Source organism: Micropterus salmoides, unplaced genomic scaffold, assembly GCF_014851395.1.
Source record: "Micropterus salmoides isolate LMB-PRFRI ecotype aquatic unplaced genomic scaffold, ASM1485139v1 Ms_hic_scaffold_21, whole genome shotgun sequence".
NCBI classification, from domain to species: domain Eukaryota; kingdom Metazoa; phylum Chordata; class Actinopteri; order Centrarchiformes; family Centrarchidae; genus Micropterus; species Micropterus salmoides.
In genome coordinates this window covers 19,005,958-19,023,552 of record NW_024041262.1, presented here as the reverse complement: position 1 = coordinate 19,023,552, position 17,595 = coordinate 19,005,958, and the positions used below count along the sequence as shown (strand labels likewise).

At 40.5% G+C, this 17,595-nt stretch overlaps 1 protein-coding gene and 1 non-coding gene across 3 annotated transcripts; both read left to right on the top strand.

Moving 5' to 3' along the window:
* Positions 1-1,566: 1,566 nt before the first annotated feature.
* Positions 1,567-1,648, top strand: trnal-aag. Its single transcript has one exon. It is a non-coding gene; the product is annotated as a tRNA-Leu (tRNA).
* A 152-nt stretch (positions 1,649-1,800) lies between these two features.
* On the top strand, positions 1,801-16,461 carry polr3e (polymerase (RNA) III (DNA directed) polypeptide E). 2 transcript variants are annotated; one of them, XM_038735793.1, is made up of 21 exons: positions 1,801-1,950; positions 2,746-2,859; positions 3,862-3,912; positions 4,056-4,133; positions 4,218-4,333; positions 5,462-5,544; positions 5,840-5,947; positions 7,853-7,902; positions 7,994-8,113; positions 8,301-8,386; positions 9,204-9,248; positions 9,351-9,442; positions 9,861-9,981; positions 10,209-10,290; positions 10,406-10,465; positions 11,534-11,691; positions 11,845-11,906; positions 12,018-12,463; positions 14,671-14,748; positions 15,203-15,325; positions 15,407-16,461. In XM_038735793.1, the coding sequence occupies exons 2-21, from the start codon at positions 2,821-2,823 to the stop codon at positions 15,461-15,463; spliced, it is 2,055 nt and encodes a 684-aa protein (XP_038591721.1). In that variant the 5' UTR covers positions 1,801-1,950; positions 2,746-2,820; the 3' UTR covers positions 15,464-16,461. The 2 variants fall into 2 exon arrangements, with proteins under 2 accessions (XP_038591721.1, XP_038591720.1); XM_038735792.1 differs by having other exon boundaries at positions 1,804-1,957.
* Positions 16,462-17,595: the final 1,134 nt, after the last annotated feature.

Here is a 17,595-nt window from a genome sequence, read left to right as displayed (position 1 = left end):
ACCTTGAGATATGATATTGTACATACATAGACGTACAGTCGCAGGAAAAAGAATTTGAACTCTTTGGAATTACCTGGATTTCTGCATAAATTGATCATAAAATGAGATCTCTTCTCTTCATTTAAGTCACAACAACAGACAAACATGGTCTACTTAAAGTATACCACACAAACAATTATATGGTTTCATGTTTTGGCTCTGAGGGCCCAGTGATGATTATTTTTTTGAGGACTATGAATATTTTTTGAGGGCTACTTTGCATTCGCTCGCAATTCTTTTGCATTGCCTCGCAATACTTTTGCGTCCCCTTGCAATATGTTTTACGTTCCCACGCAATACTTTTGCATGCCCTCACAATACTTTTGCATTACCTCATGTGACGCACACAAAATGTATGGCAACATTTTATTCTTGGTTTAATTTAACAATATCTTTTATTTTGTAACACTGTGTACAAATTTGATGTTGAGTCACCAAAGTCCTCCAATGTTTTAGCATTACGAATATGTACTCCGCTAAGACAGTAGGAAGCACCAGAGCACTTTCCTACTGCCAGTTGGCGACTGTTTTGATGACATAGCTGTTGTCAATGACAAATATTTTTTGAGGACTACGAATTTTTTTTTCAGGACTACTTTGCATTTGAAGTATTTGAAGTAAGGCACCACCCTCCGTGGTGCCTGGTCCTTTTTGATTAAGTAGCCTACACAAATATGCCTATTGAGCAGTAGTAGGCTACTATATCAACATAGTAAATGCTCCGTTCAAAGTAAAATTCAATAAGCTGGAGTGTTGCGCTGAGAGCAGCTGAGCATACACAGCTATGGCTCAGAAGTAACGGAAGAAGAAAGGTATTGAAAGGGAACGCAAAACATATTGCGAGGGAATGCAAAAGTATTGCGAGAGAACACAAAACATATTGCGAGGGGACGCAAAGTATTGCGAGGGGACGCAAAGTATTGCGAGGGAATGCAAAAGTATTTCGAGGGAACGCAAAACTTATTGCGAGGGGACGCAAAAGTATTGCGAGGGGACGCAAAACATATTGCGAGAGGATGCAAAAGTATTGCGAGAGGATGCAAAAGTATTGCGAGGTAATGCAAAAGTATTGCAAGCAAACGCAAAATAATCCTCAAAAAACATTTCATAGTCCTTTTAAAATGTTCCTCACTGAGCCCTCGGAGCCACCGTAAAAATGAGTGCATGTATGCATTTTGGATATATGTTTATTGATATTTTATATACTGTGACCTTGCACTGTGTCCTACTTTGTACTGCAAGTGCTGCACAGCAATTTCCCACGGGATACATAACTTACAGTTTGATCTTATTTTATCTTATCTTAACAAAAGGAGTAGGTCTGTAAACAAAAGTAGGCCTATGTGAAAACAATTAAAGGTTATCCACACCGTTCATTCTACATAGTCTGCTGTTGTGAGGACTGTGTGAAGAGCTATAAAAATATGAAGGGTAGGTTTGATTTTAAAGCTAGAACTTACAATAAAAACGATTAGTCATAAAGCAGTACCGGATATTATGAAAGGGGCTCCACTGAGTTCGTATCAAGGTAGCGTGGCCGAGCGGTCTAAGGCGCTGGATTAAGGCTCCAGTCTCTTCGGGGGCGTGGGTTCGAATCCCACCGCTGCCATAAACTTTTCACACATTACAGCATAATGAATGGCATTGTACACACATTAAATGCTTGCGAAGTGCACACAAACCTGGTGAAATGAAACAATTAGAAAAGCCAACTGTGCAGTCGGCTCGCTGTGCATTATGGGCATGGGCTCCTCCCCACGTGTCCTGTGTGTGGAGCAGAGTCAACATGGTACCGACTGACTTCAGCTGTGATACCCTGAGTTAGACACTCCTCCTACACCTCTACGCACCACATTTCTGGACTGTTCAGACACGAATGAAATAGCTAAAACTGTACAGTGCAGTGTGCAGGTGAGAGGTAAGTCCATTCTGGACTTTGTTTAGGAGAAATGAGGTGTAAAATCAAGCTCCTGGTGACTGACTTGTGTTATTTTGACTGTGCATGTGTAGGTTAGCACGCCAAGCTAGCTAGCTTGCTTATGCTAAAGTTGTCTTGCTGGGGTACTTGCCACCGGCTACCTTCATGTTAGGTAGTTTCGTTGCGTATACGTTTGTTCAACCACAGGAAAGAGACGTGTTGAAGCGGTTTTCCATTGTTTTACAAGTGTATATTTTTTGTTAGGGAATGAAAATCTAACCCGCAGTGTAAGTTAGTGCAGGCCTTTGACAAGTGGCTGTTTGTTGCTAGCTTGCTAATCAAGCTAACAGCCGTTAATAGGACTTTCTGTTCAAGAGTAATTTCCTATAATGACTATTGTAACAGTCTGAAATCACTGTTTGACATGTTAACTCTAACGTAACAGCCATTTAATTTGGATTGCAGTGTCTTGCATCATGTGAGTTTTTTATTACCTGGCTGTGTCAGTGAAGGCATCACTTGACAGACTGCATGAGCATGGTCTGGCTTTAGACTAACTTTAGGTTCACTTTCTGTTATGGGTTAAAAGATAGACCCTCTACTACAGATTTCTTGAAGAGTGAAACAGTGACAAATAGTAATGAATTCTGATATAACCTTAATATGTTGGATTACATTTTTATTTAATTTTATTCGTTACCAGTCTGGGTGTTAGCCACTTGGTACTAGTGATGTGAAGGTGTAGCCATAAAATAAAGTCCTCCGGTTCAGTGTTTCTTTGTTTCCAGGTTGCGTTTCTGTGATCTGCTGCAGCTCCTCTCCTGTTTCACCTCCTCTCCCCTCCACGCTCTGCTCACATCAATATGGCCAGCGGGGATGACGATGACCCCATTATAGAAGAGGTATGTCCATAGGCCAGAGTCAAAAGATAAGGCTGGTGATTTATCCGGTCAAAAAGTGTTCCCTGTGTAGGTGAACCCTGATATAGCTTATTCCTCTGTGTGCAAACTTCCATTGTTGTTCAAAAACTATTAAAAAACACACCAGTGAAGAATGAATGAATGATCATGTAACCGAGTTCCCAGACTGGGTGGGAAAATTACACAGTATAGAGAGATGGATTAAAGCATTGTTGGGTGGGATTTGTTGACAATTACACAAATATAGAACTACATCAGTCTTCTACCTTCAGTTTGTTTTTTTGTCTTAGTTATAGCTGTGAACTACCCATGTTAAGCTAGTCTATTAAAATGTCACGTAGGCTGCTGTATTTTGAAAACTGTGTACATGCACAGTCCTTCTGGGACAGAAGATATCTAATCATAACCATTTAAGATCCTTATTTATCAAAGGCTTGCAATGCCTCCCCGATATCCATTTTAGTAACCTCAAGTGTTATTGCTTAACATAAAGGGCATTTGGCTCTGTTTAATATGTTGGGTGTGGATAATATGATCTGACTTGTTCCCTCCCAATTCTGGTTCCTCAACTCAGGGGTAATCTGCTAATAGTGCTTCTCAATCGTAAGCCACTTGTGTGCTCTTATTTTCCATAATTTTCCATAATTTAAAATCCGTGTCCCACAGTTCCAACTGCACTTGGATCATTTTTACATAAGGTGACATGACCCCAGGGATTGCTGTGTCGCTGCAAACAGAGTTAATGAATGTAACGGAAAGGAAAAGCACTGAGAGGCAAGAGTATAGCAGAAGGAATAGAGCAGAAGAGAACAAAACACAGCAGGTCACAGACAAGCATTTACAAACAGCATCAGAAGCAGTTACACAACTCTCTTCAAATTCATATAATGGCTTTGTAGAAAAGGCTGCGTACATGAGAAATACTTCCAGGTATAGTTTGTATACTCAGAGAATAACTTTGATCAATCTTATTCTCTCTTTTAGATTGATGTGTACCTTGCCAAAAGCCTTGCAGATAAGCTGTATCTTTTCCAGGTAATCTTTTTCTTGGCTGTACTTAATGCTGAAAAGTCTGACTCATTGTGTTAACAGTTTCTATAAATGATCTCATCTTTGTTCTTCTGTAGTGTGACTGAGATGTCACAAGTCACCTTTTATTGTTTTTTTTTCTGACACAGTACCCCGTCCGACCATCCAATATGACCTATGATGATGTCAACCACTTAGCGGCTAAGATCAAACCCAAACAGCAAAGGGTAAAAAGGCTCTTTTCTTATTTTTATCATCCATCCAGTATCGAAATAGTTTTTAATGTTTTTTTGTACCACCCCATAACACAGGTGGAGTTGGAAATGGCTATGAACACAATGAGTCCAAACTACTGTCGCAGCAAAGGAGAGCAGATAGCTCTGAATGTGGACGGGACGGCTTATGAAGAAACCAACACATATTCAGCGTATGTGTACCTAATCAGCACTCACACTGCCAGTACCCTGTTTGTATGCTACTGTCCACGAGAGCTAGTTATTATTCACCGCCAGTGTCTTAAAGCAAAAGTTTGACAGTTTTGGGAAATGTGCACATGATATCATCTTTGTATTCAGAGTGTGCATGAAGAGGAGGGGCTATTCACAGACGGGTCTGTTGTCAATAGCCGCTTTCACACTGCCTTATTTCAGAGCGCTTTTCATACTCTGTGATGTTATTTACAGAAGCCCAACAATTCCCACCAAGAGCAAGCACTAGGCGACAGAGGCAAGAAAAAACTTCTTTTAAGAGGCAAGAACCTCGAGCAGAACCATGGCTCAGGGTGGGCGGCCATCTGCCTCGACCGGTTGGGGTGAGAGAGAGAGAGAGAGACAGAGAGAGAGGGGGGAGGGAGGCAGCCTACACAATATATACACAAAGGTACAGACAGTAAAGGTAATGTTGCTATAGACTGAATGAATAATGGTACTGATATTTACAGTAGTGTTAATGATAATAATCGTAATGTTAATGATTATAATAACAACAATAACAATAGGACTAGTAACAATAATTGCAGCAGAGGGTGTCGAGCAGGAACACGGGGGCAGCAGGTAACTCGCAACCACAGATCCAGACTCCACAGCTCCAGAGCCAGAAACACCTGCAGAAAGTGATGAGAAGAAGGACGAGAAAGCACAAGACTATGGGAAAGGGAAGAAGTCACGTTAGTAACGGTTGCGGGATTATGCTACAAACGTATGAATGAGCGAATGCGGCAGAATGGAGGATCATTTTTTTGCATTTATTGCGGGATCTTTGTATGAAAGCAGCTACTGTGTTTGTGAGAAAGGGGGAGGGGGTGAGCAAATATCTGAGCTGTGCACTAGGGGCTGCAGCTAACAATGATTTTAGTAAGAGTATTCTATGGATCATTTCATCGTTTTAAGAAGTACTTTTGCTTGGCGGTGGCAGTCCCAAACTCCCGGCCCAACCAAGTGTATTTCACCAACATGTCGAACTATTCCTTTCACATTAGATAAAAAGCTGGTAACTGGCAATATTGTCCAAAAGTAAAATTTTGGCTGACTTTTGTCCTCTTATTTTTCTTTTCCAGGAAAATGATGGATAAACAGACCTTTTCCTCCATCCAGGCCACCACCAACACCTCCAGATATGCTGTTGCTGTATTTCGCAAAGGTCTGATCTGAGCACCGTGCACTCGTTGGTTTCTCTAAACTGCTTCTTGTAAATACACAAAGGTCACTTGTGTGTTCACAAAGTCCATGTGAATCTTTCTAAGCGTTACCTTTTTTATCTTAAGCATTGTTATTTTGGTGGAGTTTACTGTGTGTTTACATTAAAGATAACCAAATCTGTCAACATGATCGAATTCAAGACATACAAACATGAATCCACAATCAACCACCGCTTCATTATTACTGTTCAAATGTAAGATTTTGCTTTCTGATTGTTTGATTATTTATTTGAATAGGTGAGCTTCACGTCACACCTCTGACGGGAATCCTCCAGATGAGACCCAGCTTCTCTTACCTGGACAAGGCTGACACTAAAACCAGAGAGAGGGAGGCAGCCAATGAAGGTGAGTCTCTTTTTCATCTTTTCAAAATAAAAATATATATGGTATATACCAAAGTGTAGGTAATTTTTTTTTTAAATGTATTTTTTAAATAACAGAACATCATAGGGATTTTAGTTTTTACTGTTTCTTAATTCTCTGTTATTGTTCAATTTAAAACATGACTAGTAGGGCTGCAAGATCGGCGCGAGATTAAATTGTGACAAGAATTCCCGTCAGGTAAAAAGCTATCTCGCGAGACTCACGCAAATAACTTTTTTCACACGCTCTCAAGCCACACATTAAATTTCTCACGCAGTGAATTACAAATGTATAACTGATAAGAGACTCACGGAGCAAATCAACTCCACCCAGCTGATTCACACCGCTGTTCGCCGTGATAGGGCTGTTGCAATAACCGCAAAATTGAAATACCGCATATTGGTCAAGCCTACCACGGAGGATGGCTAGTACCGCAATGTTAATACTTTACACTTCAGTGCGTGTTAAATTAATAAATTAGTGCTTCAAAAGTTCCACAACTGTAACGAGCTCTGTAACGGTGCAAGGACGGATCGCCATGGGCTGTACGTGACCTGACCTCACATGCAACATGCAGTCCCAAACTGCGTCGGTCAAACGGTCTGAAGGGGATAGTTATTACCAGCAGAGCAAAGGGCAGGTAGACATTTCATTAAATGATGATGTTAGTCTGGTAATATTCTGCGTTTTTATCTGGACATGTCAAAGAACATAGATCTGTGGGAGAGATTCTGAATGTGCAGAAAGTTTAGACCATGAGCAGAAAATTTGCTGAAACACAGGAGCTATTGAAGTCCTGGAGTTTATAACTAAATTAGAAGTAAATGATTTATCATTGAGGTGAAAAGGTGCCACAGTCACATTTAAAGAGGTTACTTCTAGAGCCCCTTTTCCTCTTCGGAGATCAGACTTGCTAACGCTCCCATTTTTCCAATGCCCTCTTCAGGCTAAGCAGTGTCAACAGCAGATAACGCTGCCTGTTGCTAAATAAGCCACAAAGGTAATGCCGTGTTTATCAGTGGAGGAGGCTAAGTTTATAATTTGCCTATCTAGGAGAGCCCTGTTTAACATTATTATGATAGCAATGACATGAGAAAATCCCAAAAAAATCCCATATCAAGCAGCACAGAATGCCCGAGAGCTGTGCTGACTTATATTCTGTTAGTTAGGTTATAGATTTTGTATTGTCACCTGCCACCTGAATTTTGTTTGTCTTTTATATAAATACATAAAAAAATCTCCATAAACTGGTGCAGAAAAAATTATCAGAATGCAGGAAATAAAGTGTTTAATGCTCAAAATTTTCATATAATTCAGCATTAAATATTTCTTAAAAATGGCGTTAAAATCTCGTCTCGATCTCGTGAACCCAATCTCGTCTAGTGCCGTGGGATCAGTGTCTTGTCACGTCCCTAATGACTAGTAACTAATATCATGATCTATAATTTGTGTAGTCTTTTTAAAGCTGCATTAAATTGGTTGATTAATTCATTAGTAGATTGACAGAACATTTAGACTTTTTGTCACAATTCTTTGCTTCCAGCTTCTCAAATGTGAGGATTTACTGCTTTCCTGTTTTATACAATGATAAACGGGTAAAGCTTTGGGTTTAAGACTGATTTTCAGATAACACAACACAATACATTTAGAGATGTCACCCTAGACTCTGTAAAAAAACAATTTTCACTGTTTTCTGACATTTTATAAACCAAAAAATGAAGCCCCCTACAGCAGAGATAACAAATTTGGCACATATTTTACTTTTTTTATTTTTTATTTATTTGTTGCTATAAGTAGAATCTTGTTGTTTATTAGAATAAAATGTTGTGCTAACTGGTGTGATCATGTATGATGACTGTTTATATGACCAGAGTCTTATGTCTGCAGGTGGAGATTCCTCACAGGATGAAGCAGAGGACGACGTCAAGGCTATCACGGTGAAGATTTGTGCACACAAACTCAAGATATCATTGAATTTATGTGCCAATTTAAACCCCTCATTTCTAAAACTTTCCATTTACTCTTCAGGTGAGGTTTGCTCGTCCTGAGTCGGAGCAGGCTCGGCAGAGGAGGATCCAGTCGTATGAGTTCCTCCAGAAGAAGCAGGCGGAGGAGCCCTGGATTCACCTGCATTACCACGGTGTCAAGGTAGGGCGGGCACTCATTCCCTCTTCTTTTTTTTCTTTTACATGCATCATTTTTGGGTCAGTGGACAAAGGTGATTTATCTTGTACTTTCCTCTGTTTGATTACATCCTCCTTCTGTTGTTTGGTTATACTAAGCTAGCGATTGTCTGATTTTACATTTGGATTTTGTCTTTGTCATGTTAATTCAGGATAGCCGCTCAGAGCACGAACGGCAGTACCTGTTCTGCCAGTCAGTGGATGCCTCAGAGAACTCTGAACTGGTCAAATCTCCTAAGTGAGTATCAGTGATATTTGAATACATTCGATTAATTTCACTAAAGAGTGATTTATACTCCTGCGTTGGGTCTACGCCGTAGCCTACGGCGTCAGCTACGCACATAGCCTGCATACGCTTGCATTGTTCTGCAAACACACTGCCAAACGCTAGTGTTGACTTTTGCCGGCTAAGCAGGCTTACTTTCGGTTTAGCCCTCCGCTAACTTGAATGTGGATAAAATTATTTTGGTCTGTTATGTCTGTTATAGACTTCTCAAATATTTTTGACTGAATGGATCACATTCTGATAGTGAAACGAGTCATTTTGCCTGGGTTGTGACGCTCAAATATATTGATCCACTGTGTTACAGCCACTATTTGGCTGCTAGTAAAATTTACTTCCAAGCACAGGGCACTTCCTTTCAGCTCGGAGGCATTACGAGGCTACCCAGCTGACCAGCCAATCTGCGTCGCCCTGATGCGTAGTTACATTTTTGAGGAGGTGCATGTCAGGCCGATTCAACGCAAAAGTATAAATCACACTTTAGACTGGGAGTCTAGATTATTTCTTAGTAAGGGGTCTGAGCCAAATTCTTTTTTTGGTTATGCAGCATAGAATTACAAAGCAAAGAGGGGGGGTATTTTCAGTCACCAAACTACCTCTGATTGCAAATATGTGGATTTTAGTAAATGTCTGATCAGCGGGGACAACCAATTCCCTGGTTTGTCGTTGTTGGAGATGTTTGGGCTATGATTGCTTATATTGATGTAATTCTTCTTGAATCCCTCTTTACATGATCACCTCTCTCCCTGACTTCCTTTTCTTGTTTTTGTAGGGAGTACCTGGCAATGCTGATGCCCCCTCTTGCAGAGGAAATAGTGTAAGTATTCTTAACACTTCTAACCACAAAAAGATCTAGGATTTCAACAGGATGACTAATCCAGAGTCGCATCATTAACATTGTCCTATTTGACTGCTTCAGTGTGAAGCCTGCTGGTCCCAGTAATGTTCTTTCCATGGCTCAGCTCCGCACTCTGCCACTGGGAGACCAAGTCAAGACCCTGATGAAGAATGGTAGGCCAACACACAAAACTGACCAGTCAGATAGATGTGACATCTGGTCCCATGCAGTTTGTCTTTGTGCCACACGGGGGTGGCAAAGCATTAGTATGAATCCCAGACAAATGTGAAATGGTTTAAATTAGACTTATTGCCAAGCAGGTGTTTTAACAAACAAGGAATTTGCCTCATATTTTTAGGGATAATGATGTACATGGTAACTAAATGTGAAAAACGTCTTTTTTCTTCTTTTGTTTTTACCAAAAGGTTGGTTTTCAGTATGTACTCGGATCAGCTTCTTTGTTTAATATTATAGGCTTATGGTTATCATCACTTAGGGGTACTCTGTCAGTTTTCAACATTTCAACAGTTAGTTGTCGTTCCTCTGACAGGAATGGTATATTTCCTTCATCATGTCTCCTCTCATCTTTAGTCAAGGTGATGCCGTTTGCTAACCTGATGGGCCTGCTCGCCTCTGGCACGGACTCGACCGCTGTGCTGCGCTGCATCCAACAGGTGGCGCTGCTGGTTCAGGGGAACTGGGTTGTCAAGAGGTGAGACCAGACCGCTTCAATGCAGATTATTTTAAAGGGAAGCAAATGTCACAACGTTTTACACAGATTAATAGTGTTTGAAGATTACGTCTCACTCAACTCTCAAGAGAGCTCTGCAGATTACAATGACAGGGCTGTGTGTTCATTATGATTTTAATATTTTTCACATTAAACTCACTGTCATTGCAGTTGAATGATATTTCTGTATTATTTTTCTTTCTTCCTAGTGATGTTCTGTATCCTAAAAACACCTGCAGTCCTCACAGTGGCGTTCCTGCTGAAGTGCTCTGCCGTGGTAGAGACTTTGTGGTGAGCTACTGTTACTCAACATTAAACTAATAACAGTGTAATTCCTGATGGCGTATTTTGTGTGTGGTAGACATGGTTTTAAAGTGATTGTGACTCATTTGTTTTCCTCTTGTAGATGTGGAGGTTCACTCTGGAGCGCTCTGTGATGAGAAAGGAGATTACATCCATCATCAAAGTAAGGATCACAACACACAGTCCCAAAATGGCTGAATGTTCCAGCTCGATAATGACAGCTGAAAATGGCCCTGGATCTTTTGTGCCCAAAAAAAAAAAAAATCATATATGTTTTTTTTTAGAAAATGGCTTAGTTTGTAACAATTTTTTACCATCTTAAAAATTGCAAGTTAGCAGTGAAAAACGTATGCTGACCCAGAGGCTGCTTTCATGGTACATTAGTCTCTCGGGTTCTTATTTGCAAGAAAGTGCTTTCCATCCATCCATTGTCAACCGCTTATCCTGTGTACAGGGTCGTGGGGAGAAAGTGCTTTCTCTTTTTTAATTTTGTAGACTGGACTGAATTGGTTGGTTATATTGCCAACGTATCCTTCTGATTTGACAATTTATTGCAGAAATATTGCAAGTAGTGAATAAAATAGCAAGCCTCTTAAAATAATGTGTGAATGAATTTGCACAAGGGATTGTTGAGGTTTTTGGAAGTAGGCTGTATGAGTTATTGAGCAGCAAAACGTATTTTAGCCACCTAAAGGAAGGCCACTGAAAAAAATCACTCAGTGCATGCTATGTTTAGAATATTTTCAGCACGTTACCTTGCCGTCAGACAGCCATTTCTTTTGAAACTATATTTTCTCAACTGTAGAACTGAGTACACAGGGCCCTTTTTTGAGAGGAGAGCCCACAAAGATACTAAAATGAATAGCCGTGGATGCGGGGAGGGACCCATAGAAAATTCTTATGGACAGGGTACAGTTTTTTTTTTTGTGCAACACCCCTGACTACATCATACAGCCCCACTTCAAAAATCCTGAACTGTCCTTTAATTGGTGTGTTTGCAAGACTATGTTCTTGTTTACATCAACAGCCAAATGAGGTTCTTTGTGTGAGAGCTACATAAACAAACTGCTACACCTGGGACATGCTTTGTCTTTCATGGTTGTTTAGGTGCTGAGCAGCTTCATTGGAGCAGAAGTGTCTTTGAAAGCTTGCTTCTGTCACCTTGAGGCTACAGCTGATTTGTTCATCCAGGTAAACAGAACTAACACGTCCTTCCTTCTGTCTCCGTCAGCTTCCTCCAGAGGATGTGAAGGAGTTCCTGGAGCATGTGGCAGTTCCTCGAGTCAACCGTGGCTGGGAGTTCCTGCTGCCTACTGATGTAGACTTCATTAAGAAACACCAAGATGTTGCCCACAGGCAACACATGCTGTGGCTTGGCATCCAGAGCAAGTAGGTTACACTCAGAGAAGCAGGAGGAATGTTTTTTTTAAACTGCAGAATCTGCTCCATCACACCAGGGTGGTATTGTCAATTATGGAAGTGCTATTTAATGTTGCTGTTAGGGTAGTAGATGTTTTAATTTGTACCAATCTTTCGTTTTAGGTTGGAAAAGGTCTTTAACTTCTCTAAAGAAGACTTTGTGCCAAAGAATTCTCCTCAGGCTGGTGTGTACTGAGTTGTGTTTGTAAAAGCCACCTGTTAATAAATTGCAAATGAAATAATATTTATTTATATCTATCTTGAGCCTGGTTATGTGTGTGTGTGTGTTTTTTCAGAGCTTGTCCATGTCAGCGGGGAGCAGCGCCTAAAGATGGCTCAGGAGCGTGCACAAGAGAAGCAGTCTTCCCTACAGAAGGACCTGGACTCCAAGCGGGCAGGAAGCAGCGTCCGCATCAAACAGGAACCCGAAGACGAACCTATGGACACTTCCCCTTCCCCGTCCTCCTCCGCCATCCTCAACGGTTCGGTCAATGGTTACCCCGGCTTCGATCACACCAATGGTAACGGGGGAAGTCCTGCCAATACGTCGTCTCAGGAGCTGCTGGACTTTGTGAGAAAGACTTTCAGGAAGCATTTTGTACTGACGCTGAACGAGTTTAAGAGGCTGTTTAACCTCCACCTGGCTTCAATGCCGGTGGGACGGAGCGTCTTCCACTCCATCTCGGACCACATGCTGCAGGACGCCATACTGCTCTGCCAGTGCAAACAGATAATGGTTCCTGTGAGTATTCAGGGAGGAGATCATCTTCAGTTCATTCACACTGGATGCTCCTATTTTCCTCCCATCTCTCAATCTGTGTCTCTATAATTTGTGTTGCCTAATCACATTCCTGAGCAGTGTACAGACTGACATTATTTTGGCAAAACGTTGCACGGGGCTGCATTAGTGTGGGTGAGGTGTTTAAGGGATTATCGGGCTTCAAAACACTTAAGAATATATTGCTTTCAGGCGGGAACAATATTTTTCTCCTCCTCCCAATTTTCCCTTTAAACAGTGCAGTTAGTGCTATAGCTGCAACAAGTTATTAGTGATAAACAACTTCAGAGTGTTGTCAGGTAATCACTAAGTTGTTTGGTTAATAAGTTGAACAGTTTTAATAATCAATTAATCATTTGTGTTTGTTTTTTTTAAAGCCAAAATGCCAAGAACTTTTCAAATGTGAGGATATTGCCAATGTTTTGTCACATATGTTAGTAAATGTGATATATTTGGGTTTCAGACTGTTGGACAAAACAAGCAATTTAAAGACGTCTCCTTTTCACTATTTTTGACATGACATTTTGACTTGAGTATAACAGCAAGTGTAAGTGAGAAGATTAATCAATAATGAAAATAATTGTTGCCGTCCTCATCATTACAATATATGCTGTTTATATAATAAATGTAGCACAGTTCTCATCTGGATATCCAGATGAGAAATTGCTATAAAATAACCGAGGGATAGATACTTGGGTAGAAACAGCATAGAAAAATCTTGTTGAAAAATGTGTATCTCATAATATTTTATAAATATATTATTACACTTTTATTTTCCTATTAGAGACCTCTGAGTCAATACAGTAGTTTCAATTAAGTCAATACGACACAGTGCTGTTGCGGTTTTGAACACAGTCCTAGTAAATGTGATATCCTCTGCAGGATCATTTGATTACTCTTACTCTGACGCGTTGAACTGCAAGTTTTTAAACATTTCCCCCAAACATGTGGTAGTTACATTTCATTAATTCGATGAGCGTTCCTCTGTTTCACCTGCACATCTGATTTTGAAGCGCTGAGATCACTGTCCCGTTTTGTGTCTTGGATTAAGAGCCGCTGCCACTCTGGTACCTGTCTAGTTTAAACTGCCTGCGGGTGCTGAATGAGGGGGTTTTCTCGCTGGCAGCCTGAAGTTTTCTCAAACAGAATAACGACATTAACGGTAGTTTCGCTTGTGAGCTCTTTGTTGCTTGTAAAGCAGTCGGTGCACTGAAGCAATGCAAACCTGGTTCTCAGGTTCCACTCAAGTTCCAGCAGCCACCTGACACCTCTGTGTGTTTGTAGCGTGTTTGTCTTTCCTCCGTGTGTGGATGAAGGTTGCTGTTTGTTGGCATAATGTAGATGGATGTAATCTGTCAGCGTTGCTTTTTTAGCTGGGGTTTAATTGACATGGTGTTTGCTCAAAGGGCAGGGTCATCTGTGCCCCATGCTCTTGTTTTATTAACCAGGTCTCCTACCAGGACCAGCCCTGTCCTAGCTTAGGTCTCATCCCATCTTGACGTAAGAGGATTTTAAACACTGTAGGGGAAGGAATGGCCAGACGCCATATTCGTTATGCAACAGATTAGTAGCCTGAAAGTAAAGCTCATTACTGCTCAGCCAGTGGACAAAGCTGGTTTGTTGTTTGCAAACGCAGGCAGATCTGGAATCAGGTGACTCGCCTTCTACGTAACTGTAAACACTGTTGTTTAGATGTCTGACTGTTCATAAATCAGGTTTGAGTCGGTGGCTTGTGTCTGGAGGGTAATCCTGGTTTGGAGCGCTCAGTGTTGGTCCTTGTGGTAACAGCAGTGCTTGGCCTCTTGTTGTGTTTGGCATTTGGGCAGAAAATCTAATTAACGGACAAAAGAGGAGTCTGACAGAAAGGAAAGCAACTTGACATCGCTGTTGCTTGTTAGTTAATGCATAAAATGGCACTCTTGAATAAAGGTTTTGTTGGACATACATGATTTATTATTTTTGTTTTAAACACGCGTTAGCCAGTCCAAACACAATCTTGTAGTTAATGACTAATGAATCTTTATACAAGTGTCTTTCTTCGTAGTGCATGTTTAGAAAGGAAAGAGTATGGCTTTACTTCCCTGCTCAGACTTAGGAGCAGGTTCAGGGATTTGAAGTGGTACACTCCTGGTCAAATGCTTTTCTGACTTGCTGTTTCCCTCTGACTTTAGTTTCCTGCTCAGAGCACAGCCGCCTCTGATGAACAGAAGGTGTTTGGTTTGTGGGAGACTGGAGAGGAGTTCGACAAGGTAAACACACTTTTTGAAAACAGGTTTATAGTAGTCAACATATTTCCTGTCTCACTTTTTACATGCAGACTTTTGCAGACACAAGTCAGAGCTTTCAGTGATGACTGAATTTCCCGTGAGTTTCAGAAACCACATGCAGTGTTTCTCATAGTGGGCATTGATTGGCTAGTTGCAGCGCTATTGCAAAGCATCACAAATAAGAAAAGTAGGCCACAACCAAAGTTAGTGGCAAAGTTGCCCACCAAGTGTTTTTTTTTTTTTTTTCTGTCTTGTTTCTTCGAATTTCTTTTAATGTTAAATGAGAGGCAGTGACGGTTGACACTTTGTGGTCAAACAGTCTTTGTGTGTAGCTGCAAATGTGTGAAATTACCCAACGTGAAGATGAGTTAAAACTGAAAATGTGAGTGTGTTGTATTTCTTCTGTGTTGATTGTGTTCTGTATTTCCTCCTCCAGCACCGTCGACTGCTCTATGAACTATTCACAAAGAACTACCGGATCAGGAGAAATATGATACAAGTCAGAGTGACGCAGGAATTTGGAGATGCCTCTAAAGCGGACATTGACCGGCTGCTCAATGTGAGATGGGTGATGGGACTGAACCTTTTTAAGGAGCTTCTTTTATCTATCTCTGATCTAACTTATCATCTGTTGTTCCAGGAGTGCTGCAGCAGCCACGCAGGGATGTGGTACCTTAAGGGAACGATACAGTCCTGACACTGAGAGTCTGCCCCCTGCGATCACCATCAGCCAATCAAATCCTCTTCCCAGGTGTCCAGTGGGATGGCAGTCAAGACAGATGAGAGGCAATCACAGCTCGCCCAGCTCTGACGGCGGGTGATTGGAGAACAAAGATGTCAGCCGCCTGCTCTGTTCAGAACATGACGCTTTTCTCGTTTCACCTGAAGCATTTACCCACAGTAACACGAGCACTCTGATGCAGCGCGGAGGATAGGAACTCCTCACACACTCACACTAAGAGCTGGAGTGTCTGAGGGGGGGAAATACGAACATAGTTTTCAGTAGATTTTTGGATTTATGACCTCATCTTCGATTATTTTTTAATTAAACCTTTACCAGATCAGGATTATGTTTACTATTGAAAGCAACTGTGGCTCAAAGTGCTTTCATTTTACTCCTGATTTGTAAATATTGCCAGAGAAAACATGTTTTACTTTATCGTATCATCAACAAAGGAAACATTGTTTAAAGCTTTGAGGGTAAAAAACTTAAACCTTTTAAGAAGTGAACCTGATTTATTTTTCATCCAGATTGGCTTGGTTAAGGAATATCAACTGAATAGAATATTTATTTCATCCTCAATACACAAATGAAGGGGTGAGCTTTAAGGTCGAATGTTACGTTTGCTTAATTAAAATGTTTGAAGGCACTTCAAGAAGAAACTTTGCCAAACTCATGAGTCAGCAAACCTGAAACAAAAAGGGAAAAAAGATGTAATGATACAAAAACGAACAGTCCCTGATGCAACTTAAATCACTTAATGTTTTTGGCAATCATGGACCTGGAAACGTCTTCATTGAATGTGGCTTTTCCCCACAATTCTGTGTTATTCAGTCAAACGTGTGCTGGAATATATAAATTAGAGGAAAAGTGTATTAAATGGCATGTTTCTGGTTGAATGTAGAGTTTCAAATGGTTTTCCTTTGAGAGAAACAGATTTTGATGATGATCAATAAAGATGCAATTTTGAATAATTCTTCTGTCATATTTTGATCATAAATCTGTTGGGATTTAATCCATTGTTCAAACAAAGTGGAACAGATGTGTCGATGGACCAGATTGTGGTCCAGTACAAAACTCTGGACCGTCAACTCGGGGTGATGGGGGAGTTGCTGCTCTGAAAACCCTGGCGTGTAATCGTGCTGCTATCTTGAGCCTCCATCTAAAGTGCCTCTGCCTCACAAGGCATTCAGGACAAACTCCCACATATTCATATACAGAACACCAGAAACAATCATCATCTGATTGCCATTGAAACCTTAAAGAGTGGAAATGTGAATGGAGTTGTGCATTTCAGGCTACATTTAAACATACATCATATGACCGCTGTATTTTCTTTTCTCAATGGTTTTCTTGGTTCAATAAATATTGTAATGTCAACTTGTCTGCTGTGTTCTTTTGTCAACCATAAGTGGTGATGTGTGAGGGAATGGGGACCTCCAAATGTGGGACTGGAAAGAGCTTAAACACCCCTGGATAAGTGAAGTGACATTTTTATTTTGTATGATTTATTTTTTAAAAAGCAGATTACAGTGTATTACATATGTATATGTTATATCTGTTGATGTTTGGTACAAATTATGAGCATATTATCTCATGAAAAACTAGTTTAGTGCTTTATATGTGAAGCAGAATTTAAACAAAATTCAAAGATTTTCCATTTCTAAATAAACAGGTAGATTTATTGGTCTCAATGAAGAGAAACATCCTTATGCAATTTAGGTGAGATTGTATAGTGTTTGCTTTTTTATTTCTCTCATGTTGATTTAAGGGATGTACTTTTTAACAAAATTAGTTTGGGACAGGAAGTGGTGCTTTATGTTCTTATCAATATCCTTGAAAATCTGATTACCATAACCGTTAAGTTAATAGCCTGGGCTTTTATTTGCTTCAATCACACAACTCAACCTGCCCATATTTGGGACAGGGCTTTAATTTCTTTCACACAAAACTCTTGCTCAGCAAAGACAGGAAATAGGCTACTATGAAATTGTTTATTTCAACTAGTATGAATTTTGATAATTTGATCTAGTTCAGAGAGACAGCCCATCTAGGCCAACCTCAAGCACAGAGAGAGAGAGAGAGAGACTGACAGTAAATCTGAATGA

Excerpts from the sequence above, each read along its gene's own strand:
- polr3e (XM_038735793.1), top strand. The coding sequence starts at position 2,821 with ATGGCCAGCGGGGATGACGATGACCCCATTATAGAAGAG. Across the intron at positions 3,913-4,055 it reads ATAAGCTGTATCTTTTCCAG|TACCCCGTCCGACCATCCAA; the intron begins GTAATCTTTTTC and ends TTTCTGACACAG. Across the intron at positions 8,387-9,203 it reads GAACTGGTCAAATCTCCTAA|GGAGTACCTGGCAATGCTGA; the intron begins GTGAGTATCAGT and ends TTGTTTTTGTAG.